The sequence below is a fragment of the Phoenix dactylifera genome, unplaced genomic scaffold (assembly GCF_009389715.1).
Source record: "Phoenix dactylifera cultivar Barhee BC4 unplaced genomic scaffold, palm_55x_up_171113_PBpolish2nd_filt_p 000855F, whole genome shotgun sequence".
NCBI classification, from domain to species: domain Eukaryota; kingdom Viridiplantae; phylum Streptophyta; class Magnoliopsida; order Arecales; family Arecaceae; genus Phoenix; species Phoenix dactylifera.
In genome coordinates, this window is record NW_024068219.1 from 115,245 (window position 1) to 134,099 (window position 18,855).

The following is an 18,855-nucleotide window of genomic DNA, read 5'->3' on the forward strand; positions in this document are numbered from 1 at the left end:
ATTACAAAATTAGAGAGCTTATCTCCTAGGTTCACAATCCTAGAGATCCAAATAAGTTCTTATGGAGAATTTCCAACGGCTAAAAGGTGGAAACAATATTTTCAAATTTAGAAATGATTCTAGTTTATTTTTCTAGATGACATACATAGCAAACTTTGACCTTGCAAAAATTAATCTAAGTGAACCAATGACAAGGTCTTTTGAGATTAAGTCCATACTAGTATGAGTTGATTTTATATGCCAAAAGTGGTTTCTTTAATCTTGGTATTCATAGTGCATATATTTAAAGGCATACCAAGTATACATTCTCATGTCTATGATCAATAAGATAATATCATTGATAAAAACTCTCAATCAAGTAGATAGAGAATTCATAGAGTTATTCTTAATAAATTGATTAATCATTTAGCAACTTATCCAACAGTAAGTAAGGCATACTATAAAATGAAGTGATTTGATTATATTTTTAAAAATATTACCTATATCACAAAATTGATTAATACCTCCAATTTATGTTTTAATTAGATACTAAGGCAAAGAGAATGATGAGATGCAAGGATTACTAATTTCATTATTCTTTTCATTTCAATTATTTTTCTAAAGTATATTTTAAGTTTCATTCTTTAATATATGTCTAGAGCACCCAATTTCTAAATTAGCATCTTTTGTTGGAGCCTTGAGTGCTAGACACACCTACAGAAAATATTCAGATTTTCAACTTAGGAACCCAAGCTCTTTTGGGTCCTTGTAGGTTAGCTATTATTGTTCCTTTTGGAACCCATATTTTCTTAATGGCTATTTTGTCCATAGGCTTGCAGAATTTAGGATTATAAGGAATGTATTTCTGCATACTCTTATTAAATCTAACAAACATTGATTTAATATAAGTGGATGATGGATTTTTAATTTTCTGTTTTTGTTCATTAGGTTCATCAGATAAATTAGAATCCGTTTTAGGATAGATAGTGGAGGATTTAACACATATATCATTAAGGGATTTTTGTGTGTACCAAGATTGATATCCTAATCCAGCCTTTTCAAATTCAGCTCTTTGATTATTTATCATTAAGTTCAGTTTTTCAGAGCTGATAGTAAATTTTTCAACTATAGGCTTAAATTTGTTAACTTCTTTAGTTAGCCTTTCATTGTCTTCTGAAAGTAATTTATTATTTTTCTGAGTTATATTATAGCTTTCAGCAAGAGATAGATTTTTCTGATTTAGCTTTTTATTCTTTAAACTAAGCTTCTTATATTCTAAGTATAAATCAGAAAAAGCATCATGAAGTTCATCAAATGTAAAATCAGATTGAGCTTCAGTATGTACTTGATTTTTGAATGAGAAATCACTTTGTGTTCGAGTACATACCTCATCTTCATATGCTCCAAAGCATAGATTTTCTGTTTCAGTTTGATGCTCTTCTTCTTCGGAACTAGTTTCAAATTCACTAGAAACGTTAGTGCATTCATATTTAACTTCAAGCATATTCCATATTTCCTTAGCAGTTATGCAAAAAGATATGCTATTAAGTTCACTATCATCCAATGCACAATAAAGAATATTCATGGCTTTTGCATTTTGCTGAGCCCTTTCTTTATCATGATTAGTGTTTGTGTGTAGCCCATTGACTATGATACTCCATAAATCGTAGTCATGTGCTTGAATGAAAATGCGCATGCGTGCTTTCCAATATGTGTAGTTTATACCATCAAATAGTGGAGGTCTATCAATTAATTGTCCCTCACTCATAGAATATCCCACTTGGGTTGTCATGATCTTTAACTCTTGATTGTGAGATCAATGAGTACTATTAGAGCACCTTGCTCTGATACCACTTGTTGCCCAAGGTGACAATCCAAGAGGGGGGGGTGAATTGGTTTCTTCTAAATTTTGGTGTTTTAAAAGTTTTCTTAATTAAGTGCGGTGGATGCTTTCTTAAATTATTTGAATGAGTTAAACTAGAACAAAGATGGAAGATATTGCAAGAATAAACGTAAGCACATGCACAACACAAACACAACAATATATAGTGGTTCGGTGCTCTCCTTAGCACCTACGTCCACTCCCCAAGCGACCCCTTGGAAATTCACTATAATCCCGCGGATTACAGTTGGATTGTTTTCCGGGGTCACAATCCAAAAACCTTTGTTGGTTTTGCGGGCTCACCAACGAACCTATACACTTGGTTTTCCGGGTTCACCAAAAACCTTTGTTGGTTTTGCGGGCTCACCAACGAACCTATACACTTGGTTTTCCGGGTTCACCAAAAACCTTTGTTGGTTTTGCGGGCTCACCAACGAACCTTTACAAAGTGTTTAACAAATAAAAAGAAAAGATTCAAACTCCTAAATGAGCATATAAAACAATATGAACTACAAAGAAGAGTTAGAAAGTATTTATCGCTTTGAAGTCGCTTTGCTCTTCTTTGTCAAGGATGCTTCACTCTTCAAGGGAGGATGGAGCTCTTGATGCCTCTTTGAATCTGCTCAATCCTTTTTTTTGATTCTTGAATGAAGCTCTTGATGAAGGAGATTAGGGCTCTTTTGTTTTCTTGTGTATTCTTTGATATCCCACTCAAAAGTTGTTCTCTCTGATGAATAGTGCCCCTTTAAATAGCTTCCCACCTTCTTAGGACAAGTCCCAATGGTTAGATTTGAAAAACTAGCCGTTACTCACCTTGGGAAGGACAAAAAGTACATCTGCAGAACTAGCGGTTACTGTTCAGCCCGTGTTTGGGTCGGCTCAACCTGTCCTTGGGTCGACCCAACTTTGCCTTGGGTCGACTCAAACATTCCTTGGGTCGACCCTCTCAGAGAACACAGAAACTTTGATTTCAGCCTTCCTTCACTTGGGTCGACCCATCCTTTCTTTGGGTCGACTCAAAGTTCACTTGGGTCGACTCAACTTCTTCTTGGGTCGACCCTCTCAGTAATTTCAGAGAACCATTTTCTGTCTGTCTTTCTGTCTTACCTTTGGGTCGACCCTCTCAGAGTTTGGGTCGACTCAAGCTTGGGTCGACTCAACCACTGTTTGGGTCGACCCTCTCAGTAAATCCAGAGAACATATTTCCTTCATGTTTTGAGGTTCTTGAAGTTTGGGTCGACTCATGCTTACCTTGGGTCGACCCAACCAACTGTTCATCTGTGCCATTTTTGCAGGAGTGTGCCAAATGATTTCTTGATGTGCCGGGGTCGACTCAAACAATCTTTGGGTCGACTCAATCCACACTTTGCTGCATTCTCAAGGTTAGATTCATTCAAATGAACAAAGCATGTATCTATTATCAATCACACAAATATACTGAGAGTAATGAACTTATAAATGAAGTATCAATTTAACTTATAACATACTCTTGATAATTACTTGTTAATCATCAAAATAACACTATCATCCTCAAGTGGCGATGCCTCTCGTAGATATCCGGATCATTAATATAGTCAGGAGGCACATCAGCCCATCCCTCTAACCAAGCGGCGTTGTAGTCTTGTATATTCATCCCATAAAGACCACGCTCTGGGTTATAAGCACTCTCGGATCTCTCACTGAAGTTCTAGCTCTAAGAGGTAATCTCTAGCAAATAAAACGGCTATGAAGGGGCACATCCGAATAAGCCGGCAGCAAAATGCGACTCGTAAGATGGTCCAGGCTGCATAAGATAGTTACCACTAGAAGATGCTCCAAACGCACCATATCCATATTAGTATCCATATGGGTTATAGGCTGCCTGTAGCTACGGGTAATAAGATCCAATATATGACTTGAAACCTAATTCATCTATAAATCCTACTCCACGTGCGAGATCATCTACAGCTACATCGTATCCTCTTAAATGACCTCGAAAAGCTCGTCTCCTATATGCAATAGTATCCTCGTGGACTCTACCAACTCATGCACCGTAGTCCCTATCTTGTGTAGCATGCGTAAACTAGGATTCACCAATAAATCGAAGACTACCTTGTGGCTGTCTCATAAATGGTGGTCTTATGTCCTCCACTTTCTCTCTGGCCAGCAGATCCATGACCACCAAAACTGCTGCTTCTGGTCTCTAAATCTGAGTGAACTGCTCCTCCTCCACACTCTTTATAGGAGCTACAAGTGTTTTTTATTTTTCGTTTTTGGTCTGCTGACTAGCTGCCTGCTTACTTTTGGTGCCTTCTCTACCTGCTTATCCTTCATGCCCCTCTCTACCTGCTTACTCTTCATACCCCTCTCTATCTGGCTATATTAGGAGGATGGATGTCCCCTACTTACCGAGTCAACCGGATAGCGTAGTGGTCTCGTCTAAGCATCTCTTGATCATATCTCTGAGAGGATAACTCGGACAAAGAGTCATGTGGTGACCGACTCCCTAGTGAGCCCTATAGTTGTCGCTGATCAGCTAAAGGATGCGTGGAATATTGCGATTTGCCTATTGCCCTGCATCGACCTTAGCCTCGCTGGCTACAAAACTGGTCGGTTGTAGAGGCAATCCTCGCTCATCAAGCTCCGGCTCATACTACCGGTCCATATTTCTATCCACAATTATGTCCACAATGTAAATAGCAACCTCTCTACTTTTCTTGATACCACACATGACTTAAATGTGCGAGCATATTTTGCAGATTTGCTTCAAGTAAAGAACTCCAAATTGATCTCCTGTCCTTACACGCGAAAAATCTGGACACAAGCTTCTTCCTGCATGCAACCAATCCGAAACAATCTAATAACCAAAAACAAATCCATCAAAGATAGAAAAAGGCAACACAGCAAAGGAACAAACTGAGCCTCGCAGTTCTCTCAACCATATACGGTCATACCCGCCGTATACGGTATCTGTCAATCCCTCCGAATAACACTAAGACTCCTCTCCCTTGGCATCTCTCTCAAAACTTTAATTTATTCTCCAATTAAATTCAGTTTGTAAGGCTGAGGAGGGCATCCAACATAAACGGATCTCACTTTTTTTTCTTGGTGCGTGTCAGAGGCACCACGTTTAATGCACTGCACCACCCCTTCCTTCCCCCCTCCAATCTTGTCACCTGGTTGAACCTCTCCATCATCTCGGTACACGTGTCTGCGGCCCCACTCCAAGAACGTGCGCTGTGCCGGAGACTACAGTGCTCTCGCATGTGACCCCTACTCCCATCCATCCCCCGGCCCTCCCCCCTTATATGGACACCGTGGGGAGACGATACTGCCGAGTCAACCTCTGAACTGAGAGAGCCGACTCAACAAATGTCATAGATGAAAGACAAAGCACAGCAAAAGCAGAAGCAAACTTGAGCCGACTCCTGAAGATCACGAGTAGACTCTTAAAATCTCGAGTCAATCCTAGAAAATGGCAAGTCAACACCTCTACACCTGACACCTGTAACGGCCAGTTTTTCTACGAGTCTAAATAGTTGTTTCCATCTCATAACGGCTCTATTAACTGTCTAACGACTAGAAAAGTTTTCCAACATTCTCTAAAAAATATAAATGCAGGAAAACACCAAAGGAAAAAAGGAGAGCTCAAGCACTACAAAGAAATATCTATCAAAGTAAGAAAAAAAAGAAAAAGAGAGAGCTTCAATGAGTAAATCATTTAAGAGCTTTCATTGTGAGCTGAACGATCATATCTTCAATATTAGAGAGTTAGTAAAGTGCCTTCAAGAGCAATCAAGTCGGCCAACATAGTCTAGCTTCATTTATCATTTTGCATTTATTATTTTGGAGTTATATTCATTGTAAGAGCTTAACTTCTTTTTATTCTTTGTTGTAACAAGTTTCAGGGATTGAAACTTGAGAAAAGGTCCATCCAAATCAGAAATTGGATTGTGTTGAGCCTAGGATAGACTCGGGGGGAAGATTTTGGTTGATTGCCTAAAAAATCAACTAGGTTGATTGTGAATCTGAAAAACAATCAGTTGAAGATTTTGGTTGATTGACCTTGTGAACCCAGAAAACAACTAGGTTGTAATCTGGATAATAGATTATAGTGAAATTTCCAAAAAACAAAGTTTCGAAGAATGGATGGAGGTGCAGAATTGGCACTGAACCACTATATTTTTTTTGTGTTTGAATTATTTGTTTACTTGCGTTCATCCTTAGCATTTTTGCTTATTAACCTGCTGTTACAGTTTATCTTCTTCCATCAAGAATTAAATTCCACTGTATTATTAGCTAAAGATTTGGAAATCCCAATCCATCCCCCCTTTTGGGCTGCATAGTTGGGCAACATAATCCCACTGCTGCTCAATGATGTCGATATACTTCTGAGCATACGTCGGATCTGCCTCCTTGATTAGAATCTTTGACCTCTCTATCATATGATATAAGAAGCCCATCTAAGGGTACCTCTCGATGTCTACGGCCCGAAGCACTGCATATAATAATCTGATAGCCTTCACTATCTTCTCAGCCTGCTGCCAGAATACCAACCTCATCACCAAGTCCTCGACAATGCTTCCTCTAGTGTCAGCCCTTGCAATTCAACTTTTCTGCCACTCGGCAATGACAAACATCTAACGTAGGGTTACTTTCCTCTCAAGAAAGCTATCAAGTGCAACGTAGTTGACAACAAATCTTGTCTCCTATCTCAAGATCTCTCCTTCCACATACCTCCCCATCAATGAAAGGACCCATGTATGGTTATAAATATATCTAATGATGGTTTGTGTTGTCTCTACTATCTGTTGCACCCCAAGAATTTTTGCAATGTCCATCAATATGAGATCGACACAATGTGCAGCACGTTGGATCCAAAAAATGTGGTCGCCGCTCCATCAAGATCTTCCCGACGGCCTTATATTGTGGCCCATTATCAGTAATGACTTGCACGACATTCTCTTCTCCTACCTGATCAATCACCTCCTCCATCAATCTGATGATGTATATGGTGTCGTACACCTGATCGGAAGTATCAACCAACTTATAAAAGAAAGTCTTCATATCACAATATGTTAAGAAATTGATAATGCTCCGCTTGGTAGAACCGGTCCAACCATTACATATGGTGAGTCCATATGTGGGCCACTTACTCTTATATGAGGCAATCCACTTCTTTAGCTTCTAATTATTGTCAAGAAGCTCACTATAGATGTTCTTCGATTTTGGAGGATCTACTTGAGAGCGGCAGCATGTATGAAAAAAATGACAAACCTATAGTACGTATTGTCTGTCACATTCGCTGAAATGTGGCTGAAGTAGAACCAAACTCCAATAGCTCGCCACATATCCTTCTTCAACATTATATCAACCCATGCTACTTCGAATCCTTACTAACAAAAGGCATTTGAATCTAAATCACGGATGGTGGCTCCTAATGGAATCTCCTTAGATGACATTTTTTTTGCTACCAAAATTCTCCAACACGGCCACCGCCTCTGTTTATGGCCTTCTTGACTGAGGAAGTTCTTTTGAACTCTAGATCTGCCCTGCTGCTCGCAGAACCGGAGTCTGATTCGTAATATGAGGGTCCAAATCGAGCCCTGTGCCTAGCCACCTCATCCTACTATCACTGATCATCCAGGCTCGCCTGAATGGCAGCCTAGATAAGTGCTTTCTCGTTATCTGGAGCGGACTTCTCTTCTGACTCTCTAAAATGATAGGAAGGTGGCTCTACGGCTAGACAGTCCATCTCCAACTTCTTCTTGAAAACTCTCTCCTTCATTGTTCAAAAATTAGCGAAGTACTTCATCAGCCGTCGAATCTCCTGTGGACATTTTCGGCACAAAGATACGTCGGGATAACCACCAATTAAGTGTTGTTTCAACCTAGTTACCCCTCCTCCCTTGAATTTTGTATTGCATCAGTTACACTTCCAATGGTACCGACTCGAGAGCATTTTTTCATGATTCCAACCAATGTCACACTCTAGCTTTTTATTTTTCTTTGATGGTTCCATTTCTGTAGGTTTATCAATTATATAACAATAGTAAAATTTTATTTCGATAAAGATAATAATTTTCTAAAAAAATACACCTGATTTATCTAATACATAATATTAATTTTTCATATTTTTAATTTATTTATATATTTTTAACAAATTTTAAATTAAAAAATATTTAAATACCATAAATTCAGAAAATATGTTTTTTACTTCAGAAAATACTTCTGAAATATGTATTATGTGCTACTAATTTTTTATAATTTTTGGTATTAATTATATATTTTTAATTATTTTTTTAAGTTAAAAAATAATTTTTAAATATAAATATTTTAACAAATTAATTTCAGCTCAGATCCATGTAGAACCCAATAATAGATGCTAGATATATTTTTTAGGCCCATAGGCATGCATCAAAGGCTACTTATTTCTCAATTTTTTTCAAATTTAAGCCTAGGCCACCGTACGTATGATTGCATCAAAACTTAAATAACTGAATACTAAATTTTGCTGGGGAGTAGCTTGCATGCCCCTAAATGCTTTTCTGTTTTTATATTTTTTTATTTTTTTATTTTTTTATTTTTATCCAAAAATATATTTTAAATTTTTAAAAATTATATATAATCCAAAAATTAAAGATTTTTATGTCATCGTGTAGATCACCCATAGATCTACAATATATCATAAAATCAAGCCAAAATCAAAAATTTCGGCATGATCTCTCTTTATTTTGCAGATTTTGATCTATTTTTTGGAGCCCAAAAAATAAAAAAAAATAGAGGGAATGAGATAGGAGAGAGAAAGCACAGCTTAAATAATCATGAAAAGAAAATAGAAGTCTCCTATATTGATTGACTTACTGCTTCCATAAGATCACGAATCTCTGCATCCTTTAATGTAGAACCATATCTTCTCAGACCTGCTTTCAGTTCATCATATGTAATAGCGCCACTGTTGTCTGTGTCCATTGCCTTGAACATTTCTCTCAATCCCGCAATCTCCTCCTCTGAAAGGCTTTCAGCTATTACCTGATAAGATGTAGAACAAACTGTCAGACAATCCTACAGTAGTTCTTTCATGCTGGAGTGCAAAAACAATATCTAGAAACCTTGATAAAGTGACACAGTAAAAATCACTAAATCAAGCTCCTACAATAGTCATAAAATAAATTAGTAGCATCATGTAAAACACAGCAGAAGTTCTGGTTTTCCCTTGTCAACATTATTAGGGAATTTTGCCAAAACAACCCACTTTATTTTCCATTTCAAAAATTAGGTCACTTTTTTTTCTCTTTTCTGTTTTGCAAGAGTAGCCTAGTCTCAAAATTTTCTGACCTTCTTGAACCTGGGCTCTAGTGCATATACTCGAATGATATGTCTAAGCGGAGGTAAATGCACATATTTGTGTTAGTGGATGTACATGCTTTATATGAACGCATAAATTTTTGTTAACATATTTTTTTGAGCATGCAAAGCACATTTACAGGCTGGAGTTTATTCACGAGATCAAGGGCAAAAGCACTTGAAAATTTCAAAATTGCTCAGTTTCTGCAAAATATCATAAAAATGGTCAGAATCTGTAAAAATTAAAATAAGATGGACCCTGTCTGCAAAAGTCCTATATCATTATTATGATTCCATGTTTTATAGCATCTCCTCATTGTAAATTAGGGTAGTTTAGTAGAAGACCTAGATAATATATACATACAAATTCACAAGGATTGCATCTAAGAAAATAAATCAGCATCTTCAGGAGCAGATTCAACATGCCATGAAAAGGTTAAGGTACATAAAGCAAACTTCAAAGGTTGACATTGGAACCTCAAGGTAGAACTTTGTACTCATTATCCTAACTCCTAAGTGTATTTCCCATGCAACTTACTTTATAGTATTGGATGAGTTTTGAACAAGAATAATATATCTTAGTGCTTTTCATACACCCCTACCATCTAGAAAAATCTTCTGCAGTCCATAAAAGAAATTTTAAAAAACAAATAGAATGAAGTACTGAGGATATTCGCGAACTTAACAAGGGCAATGGCTGTTATTCTGGGAATGGCTTTTATTCTTAGTATGTTGTATTGGACAATGGGCATGATTACCATCATTATGAGTTCTCTAGCTCATCTTATTAGTGCATCATATTGTGCTACTACAAAAAATTAAATAAAATAAAATAATAAAAATTGATGCAACATAATATTCACAAATAAATAATGAACAGTCCCCATGATTTATATCACCTACTCAGAAACCCGATTGTTGACATCATATGATGATGGGGCACTTTGTTTTTGGACTTGATTAATGTAATCCAAGATTTCACTCATCATCTGTGAGCAAGAAGATGCATATATATGATCTAACATTAACATTTGGGATTTTTGCATATATGCCACTCAAAACTCCCTTACTTGCTAATTTATTTCAAAAAGGTGAAAGTGCATATGTGCCCCTCCAAAAGTCTAAAATTAGCACTTGTGCCCTCCACATCTTCTTGCATTACCTTTTGACATCATAAGCTTAATCTGAACAGGTCAAAATATATCTGAAGTTGGCATTTACTATTTTTCCTATATTATTTATGACTTTTGGAAATTTTAAGGAACATATTTGGTATTACATGCCAATGTTAGAGGTGCACTTTCATTTTACAATGGTTAGGATAAATGAGCATCGAAACACCTTTTAAAATGTGTATGCCGGCATCTAAGGTAATAAAGGAAAAAACTGTCTACATTATTTCATCTTAAAATGATGCCATCTAATTTCAGGGGTACGTATGAAAGTTTCATATTTTTGGAGGGGTATATATGCAAAATTCAGAATTTTGAAGGGATATATATATGCAAGTATTTGACTTCAGGATGGTAAATATGCATATTGCACTTGCTGAAAGTAAATAAACAAATAAGAAATATTTGAAGGGTGGACATGCAAAAATCCCTTAATTTTTCTTTTTTAAGTTTCAAAAGGGAAAAGAGAAAACATCCTGAAAATTGAATGTCACTGAATTACATCCTGCAAAAAAGAGAATTACATCTTATATAATTGCACCATGTAAAGGTGCAATTTTCTATTTCAGAAGTGAATTTAAGTAACCATCACATACAGATGTGAAAAGAAAATGGAAATTATTTCTCAGGTGTCATAAATCATTCATGAAAAAGAGAACTTATCATGATGTCAACATATATAGAAAAGATTGTTTTCTCAATATCATTATGCTTTATAGGAACTACAGCTTCCTAACTGTTCAAGAAGTACACCAATTTGCAATAAAATAGTGTACTCACGCGTAAAGCCATCTTCTTTAATTTGTTCATTGCTGAAAATTGTTTGAGGCGAGAAAGGACTGCTGAATCAAGAGCTCTATCAGGAGCAACTCCATTTTCACATATCCAGGGATGACCTGAGCATATGGGAAACAAAATGCAAATGTCAGAAAACCCCAATATGCAGATGTCAAAAGACCATTTTGATATCTTGGAAGTGACACTTTTGACAATTTAATCATGTCAATGCAGTGAAAGAGATCATTCACCCCTTCCTGATACTTGTTAAAAAGGTAAATTCAGCCAGAAATTAACTTTCTTATAACCCATTAATGAAAAGTTCCAGAACCAGATAAGGTTCAGACCTGCATTAAAAGCTTTGCTTCCGAACTTTTCTGAGTAATGAACACTAAGAATAAAGAAATTAGATGATTTCTTCCATTATATTATGCCTAATTCCCACAACATCCATCTTCTCGTGAAGACTGTGGTACAGTTTTAGCAAGTGTAACTTCAAGATGACAACTTCTATATTAAGTTTCTCACAAAAATGGGAAGAGGCATGGAGTCTTATCTCTTAATGTGGAACATCTGGCAACAGGTGATTGAATGCGATAAACACAAGAAACTCACATATTTGGAATCAGAGATTCATAAAGAAACTATAGGATTCCCAGTAGAAAGGTAATTCATTGCAGGTTGCAAATGAAAGGCAGTCGGGTTGGCAAAGAGCTCTGGACTAAGTAGAGAACGATCCATGGGACTTACTCTGTTCTCTATCTTTTGATCTTTTTTTTTGCATCTTATCATCTTTTCAACCTCCTTCCAACTTTTTATGTATCTTTTACTTTTTATATCTTTACACTTATTAAAATGAAAAGAAAGATGAAATTCATCCTGTTTCTTTAATGGAAAATGTCTCCTAATACCTCAAATATATTATCCTGAACAACTCTGGATTGCGTGGAAAGCTGAGTCACAAAAAAGACCCCGAAACTTTCCATAGTCACCATTTTTTAAGGGTCCAAAATGACAATGGTAAACAGTCAATCCTCTCATATGGGATGTTATACATATGTAATACATAAATATAAAAATTAATAAAAGTTTCCATACTCTGAGCTGAAAGGGAAGAACATACATAATACTTCATGGGCTGTCAAGCGTTCTGAAGGACTAGAACATAGCATTTTTCTGATAAGATCCTTGGCACTATCAGATATTAATGGCCATGGATCTGATTCAAAATCTATTCCTCCCTTCAAAACTGCATCAAATATTCCTTGCTGTGTTTCTGGAAAATGCAAAACAATTAATTTTAGTGATTGCCAATTTGCCATAAATCATGAAATAGTGTGAGCAGGTGTACATCAGAGTCATACCAGCCCAAAAAGGTGGTACACCACTCAACAATATGTAAAGTATAACACCAGCTGTCCACACATCAGCCTCTGGTCCATAATGCTTCAATAGTACCTCAGGAGCAACATAGTATGGGCTTCCAACCACATCAGAGAAGACCTGACCTGAAGTTGCACAGTAGAGGTAAAGAACCTTAATGTTAAAAAAAATTGTATACTAAACCATTAAAAAGGTGAACGAAAAGTATATAAAAGAACATAGCGATCTTTACAACAAAATATTTCAAGGTATCATCTTGTAGTGCTCTAATCAGCCAAGCATATATTCTACGAGAAGATAATAAGCGATGAACTTATCCTGGAACCATTTTAACATAGCCACAAGGACCCAGAAACTGTTATGCATTTCAAGGACCCCTATTTTATTCATATAGAGCGTGTTTCCAAAGATAACATAATTTTTGCTTTAAATATACTAATCCTTAAAACAATTAATGTCAATAACTAGTATAGATTTAAGTATTATATTAGTTTCTATGTAATTTTTTAGACATCAAAAAGAAAGGTAGCCTTTTTTCTTTCAATACTAAAGCACATGTTTAAACATCTGAGTAAATTTGTATATTGCAAAGTGTGGAATCATGCGTCTGAAATATACATTATCTAAGAGTTTCACATATTTATCATAATAGAAACAGAAAAAAAACATGAGGCACTTCTGGAAAAACAATAAACAACAAAACTAAGGACTTCAGCTTTCCATTTTGTTTCCATTTCCAATTTGTGTTTCAAAGCATGGCAATTGTGCATTTGATTATTCTTTGTAGCTCAGAATGCTAGCTCAGCTAAGTCAATCTTATGTGCTTTATAAGATAAACACTATTGTGGTACAAGCTGAAACAGGTCACAGGTAGGTACAGCATTTGTTGCACTAAAGGACCTCTTAAACTCAGCTTATGGTTCAGCCATATTGGGAAGGTACCCATACTCATACTGGTTGACACTGTCGATACAGAAACTCTTATTGCAATTTTCAAATTCTTTAACATTGACCCTAGTTTGATTAAGTAGCTAAAGGTGATAGGTCCAGCTATATTAGAATGAGAAACATTCACTTAAAAATCCCATTTTTAGACCATGTTCCTAGCTGTGCCAGAGTGAAGAGGTGGTCGTTATCAATCAAGTAAATAAACAGATACTCTCATTTGTAAGCCTTATCAAGGATCTGCTTCCATTTCCCCTGTTCTGGTTTAAATTAGCTTTTTAATGATCCTTTGCTTCTTCAGAAAGAAGATTAGATCAAGAAGGAAACTAAATTACAACTGCTTAAAGAAATCATCTTCTAGTGGATCCCTCTGAGCATTTCAGGAAACTATTCAAGTGTCTCAACCTTTTGGAATGATGAGATTTTCCCTTTTTTGGATTTTCTTTTTTTCTTCTTCTTTTTTTTTGGCGGGGGGGGGGGGGGGGGGGGGGGGGGGGGGGGGGTGATGGGCGAAGGTTTGGAGGGTTTCCTCCTTAGTAAAGAGCAACTCAGAATGGACTAGATAATTATCGTAATTATTATGCAACTGCTAATCTTTACTAGATTTTAGTAATTTTATCTTCAGATTTCTAGAGCATCATTTACCAAATTATAAAAGAATGAAATGAAGAAACAGTATACATACATAAGTATGATCATATTCAAGTTACACCACGTTACATCTTTTTCAAACATGATCCACTACTTCTAAATTGCTCACCCATAAAAAAAATGTGATTTCAAGATCCCCCTAGCTTACGCATCAAGTGGTCCAAAACATGTGTTGTTTCGTGACATTTAAACTTGTTAATTTTGACCATTTAACGCATAGGATAGGGGTCTTTAAACCATATGACTTTTTGTAAGTAGTTTAAATATACTAGATTATATCCAATGGCTCGAATCATCAATGTGGGATTTTCATCATCCAATTCAAAAAAGGAGTAATTCTTAGTAACTTGAACCTGACCCACATATATCACACACACATATATATAGATAGATACATACATACATACATACATACATATGTACACATATATACATACGCATGTATGTATATGTATATAGAAAGAGAGAGATGGGAAATGAATCTCTACTCAGATCCGTTTAGGTTATGATTGGAGAATGATGGCTCAACATCGATAATCCGAGCCGTTCAATAGAATCTATTATCTCTAAAATGCTTAAATGGTACAAATCGTGTGATTTGGAGACCCCTAGCCTATGCATCAAGTGGTCAAAAAATTGATAGTTTAAATAATACGAAACAATACATATATTTTGACCACTTAATGCATAGGCTAGAGCTCTCCAATCAAATGATTGTTTTAGGTATAAGCAATTAATAGGAAGTAGATCACATCTAATGATTCGAATCATCGATATTGTACCTCCATCTTCAATCATAATCTGGCCGGATCTGAGTGGAGATCCTTTCAACAAGATCCTAGTCAATCTTTCTCTCTCTCACACACACACACATATTATATATATGTATACATATAATATGTGTGTGTGTGTGTGTATAGATATATGTGTGTGTGTGTGTGTGTGTGTGTACACACACACACACATATACACACACATATATATTTTATATATATATACTAAATAATTTGCATTTATCCAATCATACCAAGGATACACCCATAAGTATTGCATGTTAGATGATTCCTGAATAAAGTAATATCCAAAGAAATAGTAAAATATTAAGTGGCCTGTTTGGATATTCCTACATGATTGGAATGAAAAAACGATAGAAATTGAGCCTATTAGCCCATCTATCTTGTATTTTCTAAAAGCTTGTCCAAATGTAGCCCAGTTCCTAATCTTTAGGCTGCAAGAAGAAAAAAATAACCTATGGAGATCTTTAATTTTTTCCTACAGGATTTGGCTGGGTGGTATTGGTTCATACAGGATCATACTTAAATGAATGGCCCAAAATTGTAATTGTTTTTGCCCTATAACTTTACCTGGCTTGAAGAACACGGAGAGGCCAAAATCGATGGCTTTGAGCGAGGAATCATCATCCTTGTGAACGAGCAAGAAATTCTCCGGCTTGAGGTCCCGATGCATGACTCCGAGGGAGTGGCATGCCTCCACGACCCCAACGATGATCCTCGTGAGCTCAGCCGCCTTGCGCTCGCTGTAATGCCCCCTCTCGATAATCCGGTCGAAGAGCTCCCCACCGGCGCACAGCTCCATCACGATGTGCACGTAGAGCGAGTCCTCGTATGCCCCCTTAATCGTGACAACGTTCTTGTGGCCAGCGAGGTGGTGCATGATCTGGATCTCCCTTCTAACATCCTCCACGTCCTCTTTCGTGATCAATTTCCGCTTGGAAATAGACTTGCAGGCGTACTCGATCCCCGTGGAGATCTCGGTGCAGAGGTACGTGGTGCCGAACTCGCCCTGCCCTAGATTTCGGCCGAGGATGTAGAGGTCCCGGAGGTTGGGGGTCTTGTGGCCGAGGACGTAGCAGGAGTTGGGGTCGATGCCCCGTCTCATGACGGCGGCGGCGGAGCGGGCCCCTCTAGGGCTCACGGCGGTCTCGCGGCCGGGCTTCATGGGTGTCTCGTAGTCGGAGTAGGAGTAGGAGGCGTGGGAGAAGGAGGGATTCCGCTTAGAGTCCGCCGGCTTGCCGAAGCTGTGGGGATTCTTGGTTCCGAAAGATCCCTGGCATGTATTGCCCATCAAACGACCACCAGATCCTTCAACTCTAACGCGCAAATTCGAAGCTTTTCTTGGAGAATTCGAAGAAAAATCACCAGACTTCCTTAACTGCTAACTCCAGCAGCTCTAGGTAGCTGGGGGCAAAAGAAAAGGAGATTTTTGCGATGAATTGGACGAAAAGGATGGGGTTTTAGCTGGAATTTCAGCAGTAAGTTGCAGCAGAAGAAGAAGAAGAGATAACAAGCAATCGAGAAGAGAGAAGAGATCTAAAGGAGGGTGCCATTCGATTAAGGATCCTTCGTTCTGGACCACGCTTGGAAAAGGGAGAGCACCATTCTTGCTTAAAAAAGAGAGATAAAAATATTTAAGTCTTAATTGACTCGTTTCTTTCAGAGATGGGGGGAGAAAGGAAGGTGCTGACCACCCTCCTCTCGTGGTAAACTATGACGCGGTGCCAACTGGGATTTTAAGTTCTGGCGGCTGATTGCCGTGCATCTTGCACGCAGTTTAAGGTTTTGTACGGATGATGTCGACTTTTGCCTGTGATTAGGGCCGTTCAATTGATGAGATCATCATTAGCTTTAATTAATTAACGGAAAGCAGATGAATATTTGTCAATTAAAAGGTGAGTTCGGACAGCAGAGGCTGTTGAGTTTACCAAAGGTGAAAGGAGAGGAGCGAAAATGAGAGATTTTGGTGCGGGATGAGCGTCCGAAGTTGACATTGGGAAAGCATTTGGTATGAGAAGGTCCCCTAAAGATCAAAAGAAAATATGGATAAAAATGATATGGTATTTAGCTCTATTTCGATGATTTTATAGGATAGTGATTCTAAATCATCTTCATTTTTTAAATCACCATCTAATTCAGTGATGAGATATCCATTCTTAAAATCGAATCTTCAGCTGAAATTTAAAAGCAAAAATACTCTTCAATCTAACAAAAAAATTAATATATAAATATACCGTTAATATATTATTTCAATATTATAAATATTATATTATACTGTGTTGATATCATATATTGTATTTATAATATATATTATATTATAATATATTATTAATTATTTTATTATCATATTACAATTCAATGATAATTTTAAATTATAGTAGAAATATATTATTATACTTTGTGTTTATATAATAAAATTATTTAATATATTACTTTTATTTACCTTATTTTCCTATTCAAATAAATATTAGTATTAAAAATAATATATTATAAGTATAAACAAAAATATTAATTTTATAAATAATTAATATATATTTATAGGATTAATAATTTATAGAACTAATACATTTGTTTTTATGAAATATATCAAGGGTGATTTTGGTATTATATGGTCATTGAACTTGGATTCCCATGGGATTCCAAACAGGTCACTTGTAAGTATCTAAAAATCTTTAATCATGCAAACATAACATACCAAATATGGTGATCTTAGATCATCGAGGATCAGATTATTTCGAGATAAGGACCACTGGTGATCTACGATTACCTTAGTAATTCTATTTGGGTTACCAAATAGCACATAAGAGAATGGCTCACAAGAAACTAATATACATATTTATGCGGGTTATTTTTTATCTGTTTTAAGTTTATATGCAGATCTAACTAAGAAATCTTTGGTTCCATGATTTGGATGAAATATTAATAAGATTTGACTCCATTGGGCTATAGTATTTAGTTTGATTCTAGTTTGATATGTCTTGGACTTTGTTTGACATGAATTCGCATGTGTCAACCAAGGTTGGCACAAGTTTTCCAAGGCTACTCTAGGTGTGAGTAATGTGTCAGTTAGCCTATATATAGCTCTAGTATATGTCAATATGAAAGGTAGGGGTGCAAATGGATCGAGTTTGGTCAGATCTTGAGTAATCCCGATCTAATCCGGTTTCTTATCCGGATTCTAATTTTGGACTCAGACCCAACTCACAAGAAGATCGGGTTGGATTGGTTCGGATCCACGGCTACAATTTTTGACTCAATAAATTATTCGAGTCGGATCGGATCCATTTATAACCCGGACCCGACCCAAAAAATTTAGGTATGGATCGGGTCCGGTTCAGATCAGGCGGGATTTGGATGCAGTCTACGGATAAACTGGCAAGCCGAGCCCAGCATATATTTGCTCCCGTTTCCGCGTGCTGTGATCATCGTTCATGAGGTAGTGTAGGCAGTGGACCCGACCCGAATCTTCCTCCGCACCTGCCACGGTCCGTTTCGTGTCGGCTCCCCTGTGGTTTACGAAGACGTCGCATCGGCGCCTGGCCTTTTCCGGCTTCACCGTTCTCCGGGCAGCGGCAGCGGTGGCGATGGGGACAGCAGGTGCCTGCTTGCGGCGTCGAAAGCAGCTTACGACCTTGACGTTGAGGCGCCGAGAGAGAGCGCGGGATGCAACTGCCATGGATCCTCTAGATTAGTTGGAGGGTGCTTGTGTTAGTTCTGTGGGTGTTAATTTGCTGCTGCGATGAAAAATGTGGGCTTTTGTCTGCTTTCCGTCTCTCGTGTTTTTTTCTTCTTTCGGTGTGTTTGTGTATGCGTTGGATTGCTTGCGGTATGGGCGACAACGGCACTGTGGTTGGGCTTGGCGGGGTTGGGTGCTTTTAAATTGGGGAGGGGTAGGCGTGCTTTGAACGGATCCACGGCGGATGTTGATTTTGCCTGCGAACATTTC

General features: G+C 37.3%; 1 protein-coding gene across 2 annotated transcripts in view; it reads right to left on the reverse strand.

Annotated features, from left to right (window-relative positions):
• Nucleotides 1-16,619, reverse strand: part of LOC103698021 (calcium-dependent protein kinase 26) — a 28,218-nt gene extending 11,599 nt beyond the window's left edge. Inside the window, exons 1-5 of one of the 2 annotated variants that reach the window (XM_039120687.1) lie at nucleotides 15,480-16,619; nucleotides 12,501-12,644; nucleotides 12,260-12,412; nucleotides 11,140-11,255; nucleotides 8,705-8,872 (exon numbers count right to left, since the gene is read on the reverse strand). In XM_039120687.1, the coding sequence (XP_038976615.1) occupies nucleotides 8,705-8,872; nucleotides 11,140-11,255; nucleotides 12,260-12,412; nucleotides 12,501-12,644; nucleotides 15,480-16,200 (1,302 nt within the window). In that variant the 5' untranslated portion in view covers nucleotides 16,201-16,619. The remainder of the gene's footprint in view (nucleotides 1-8,704; nucleotides 8,873-11,139; nucleotides 11,256-12,259; nucleotides 12,413-12,500; nucleotides 12,645-15,479) is intronic. The other variant, XM_008779973.4, reaches the window with a different exon arrangement.
• Between the last annotated feature and the right edge of the window lie 2,236 nt (nucleotides 16,620-18,855).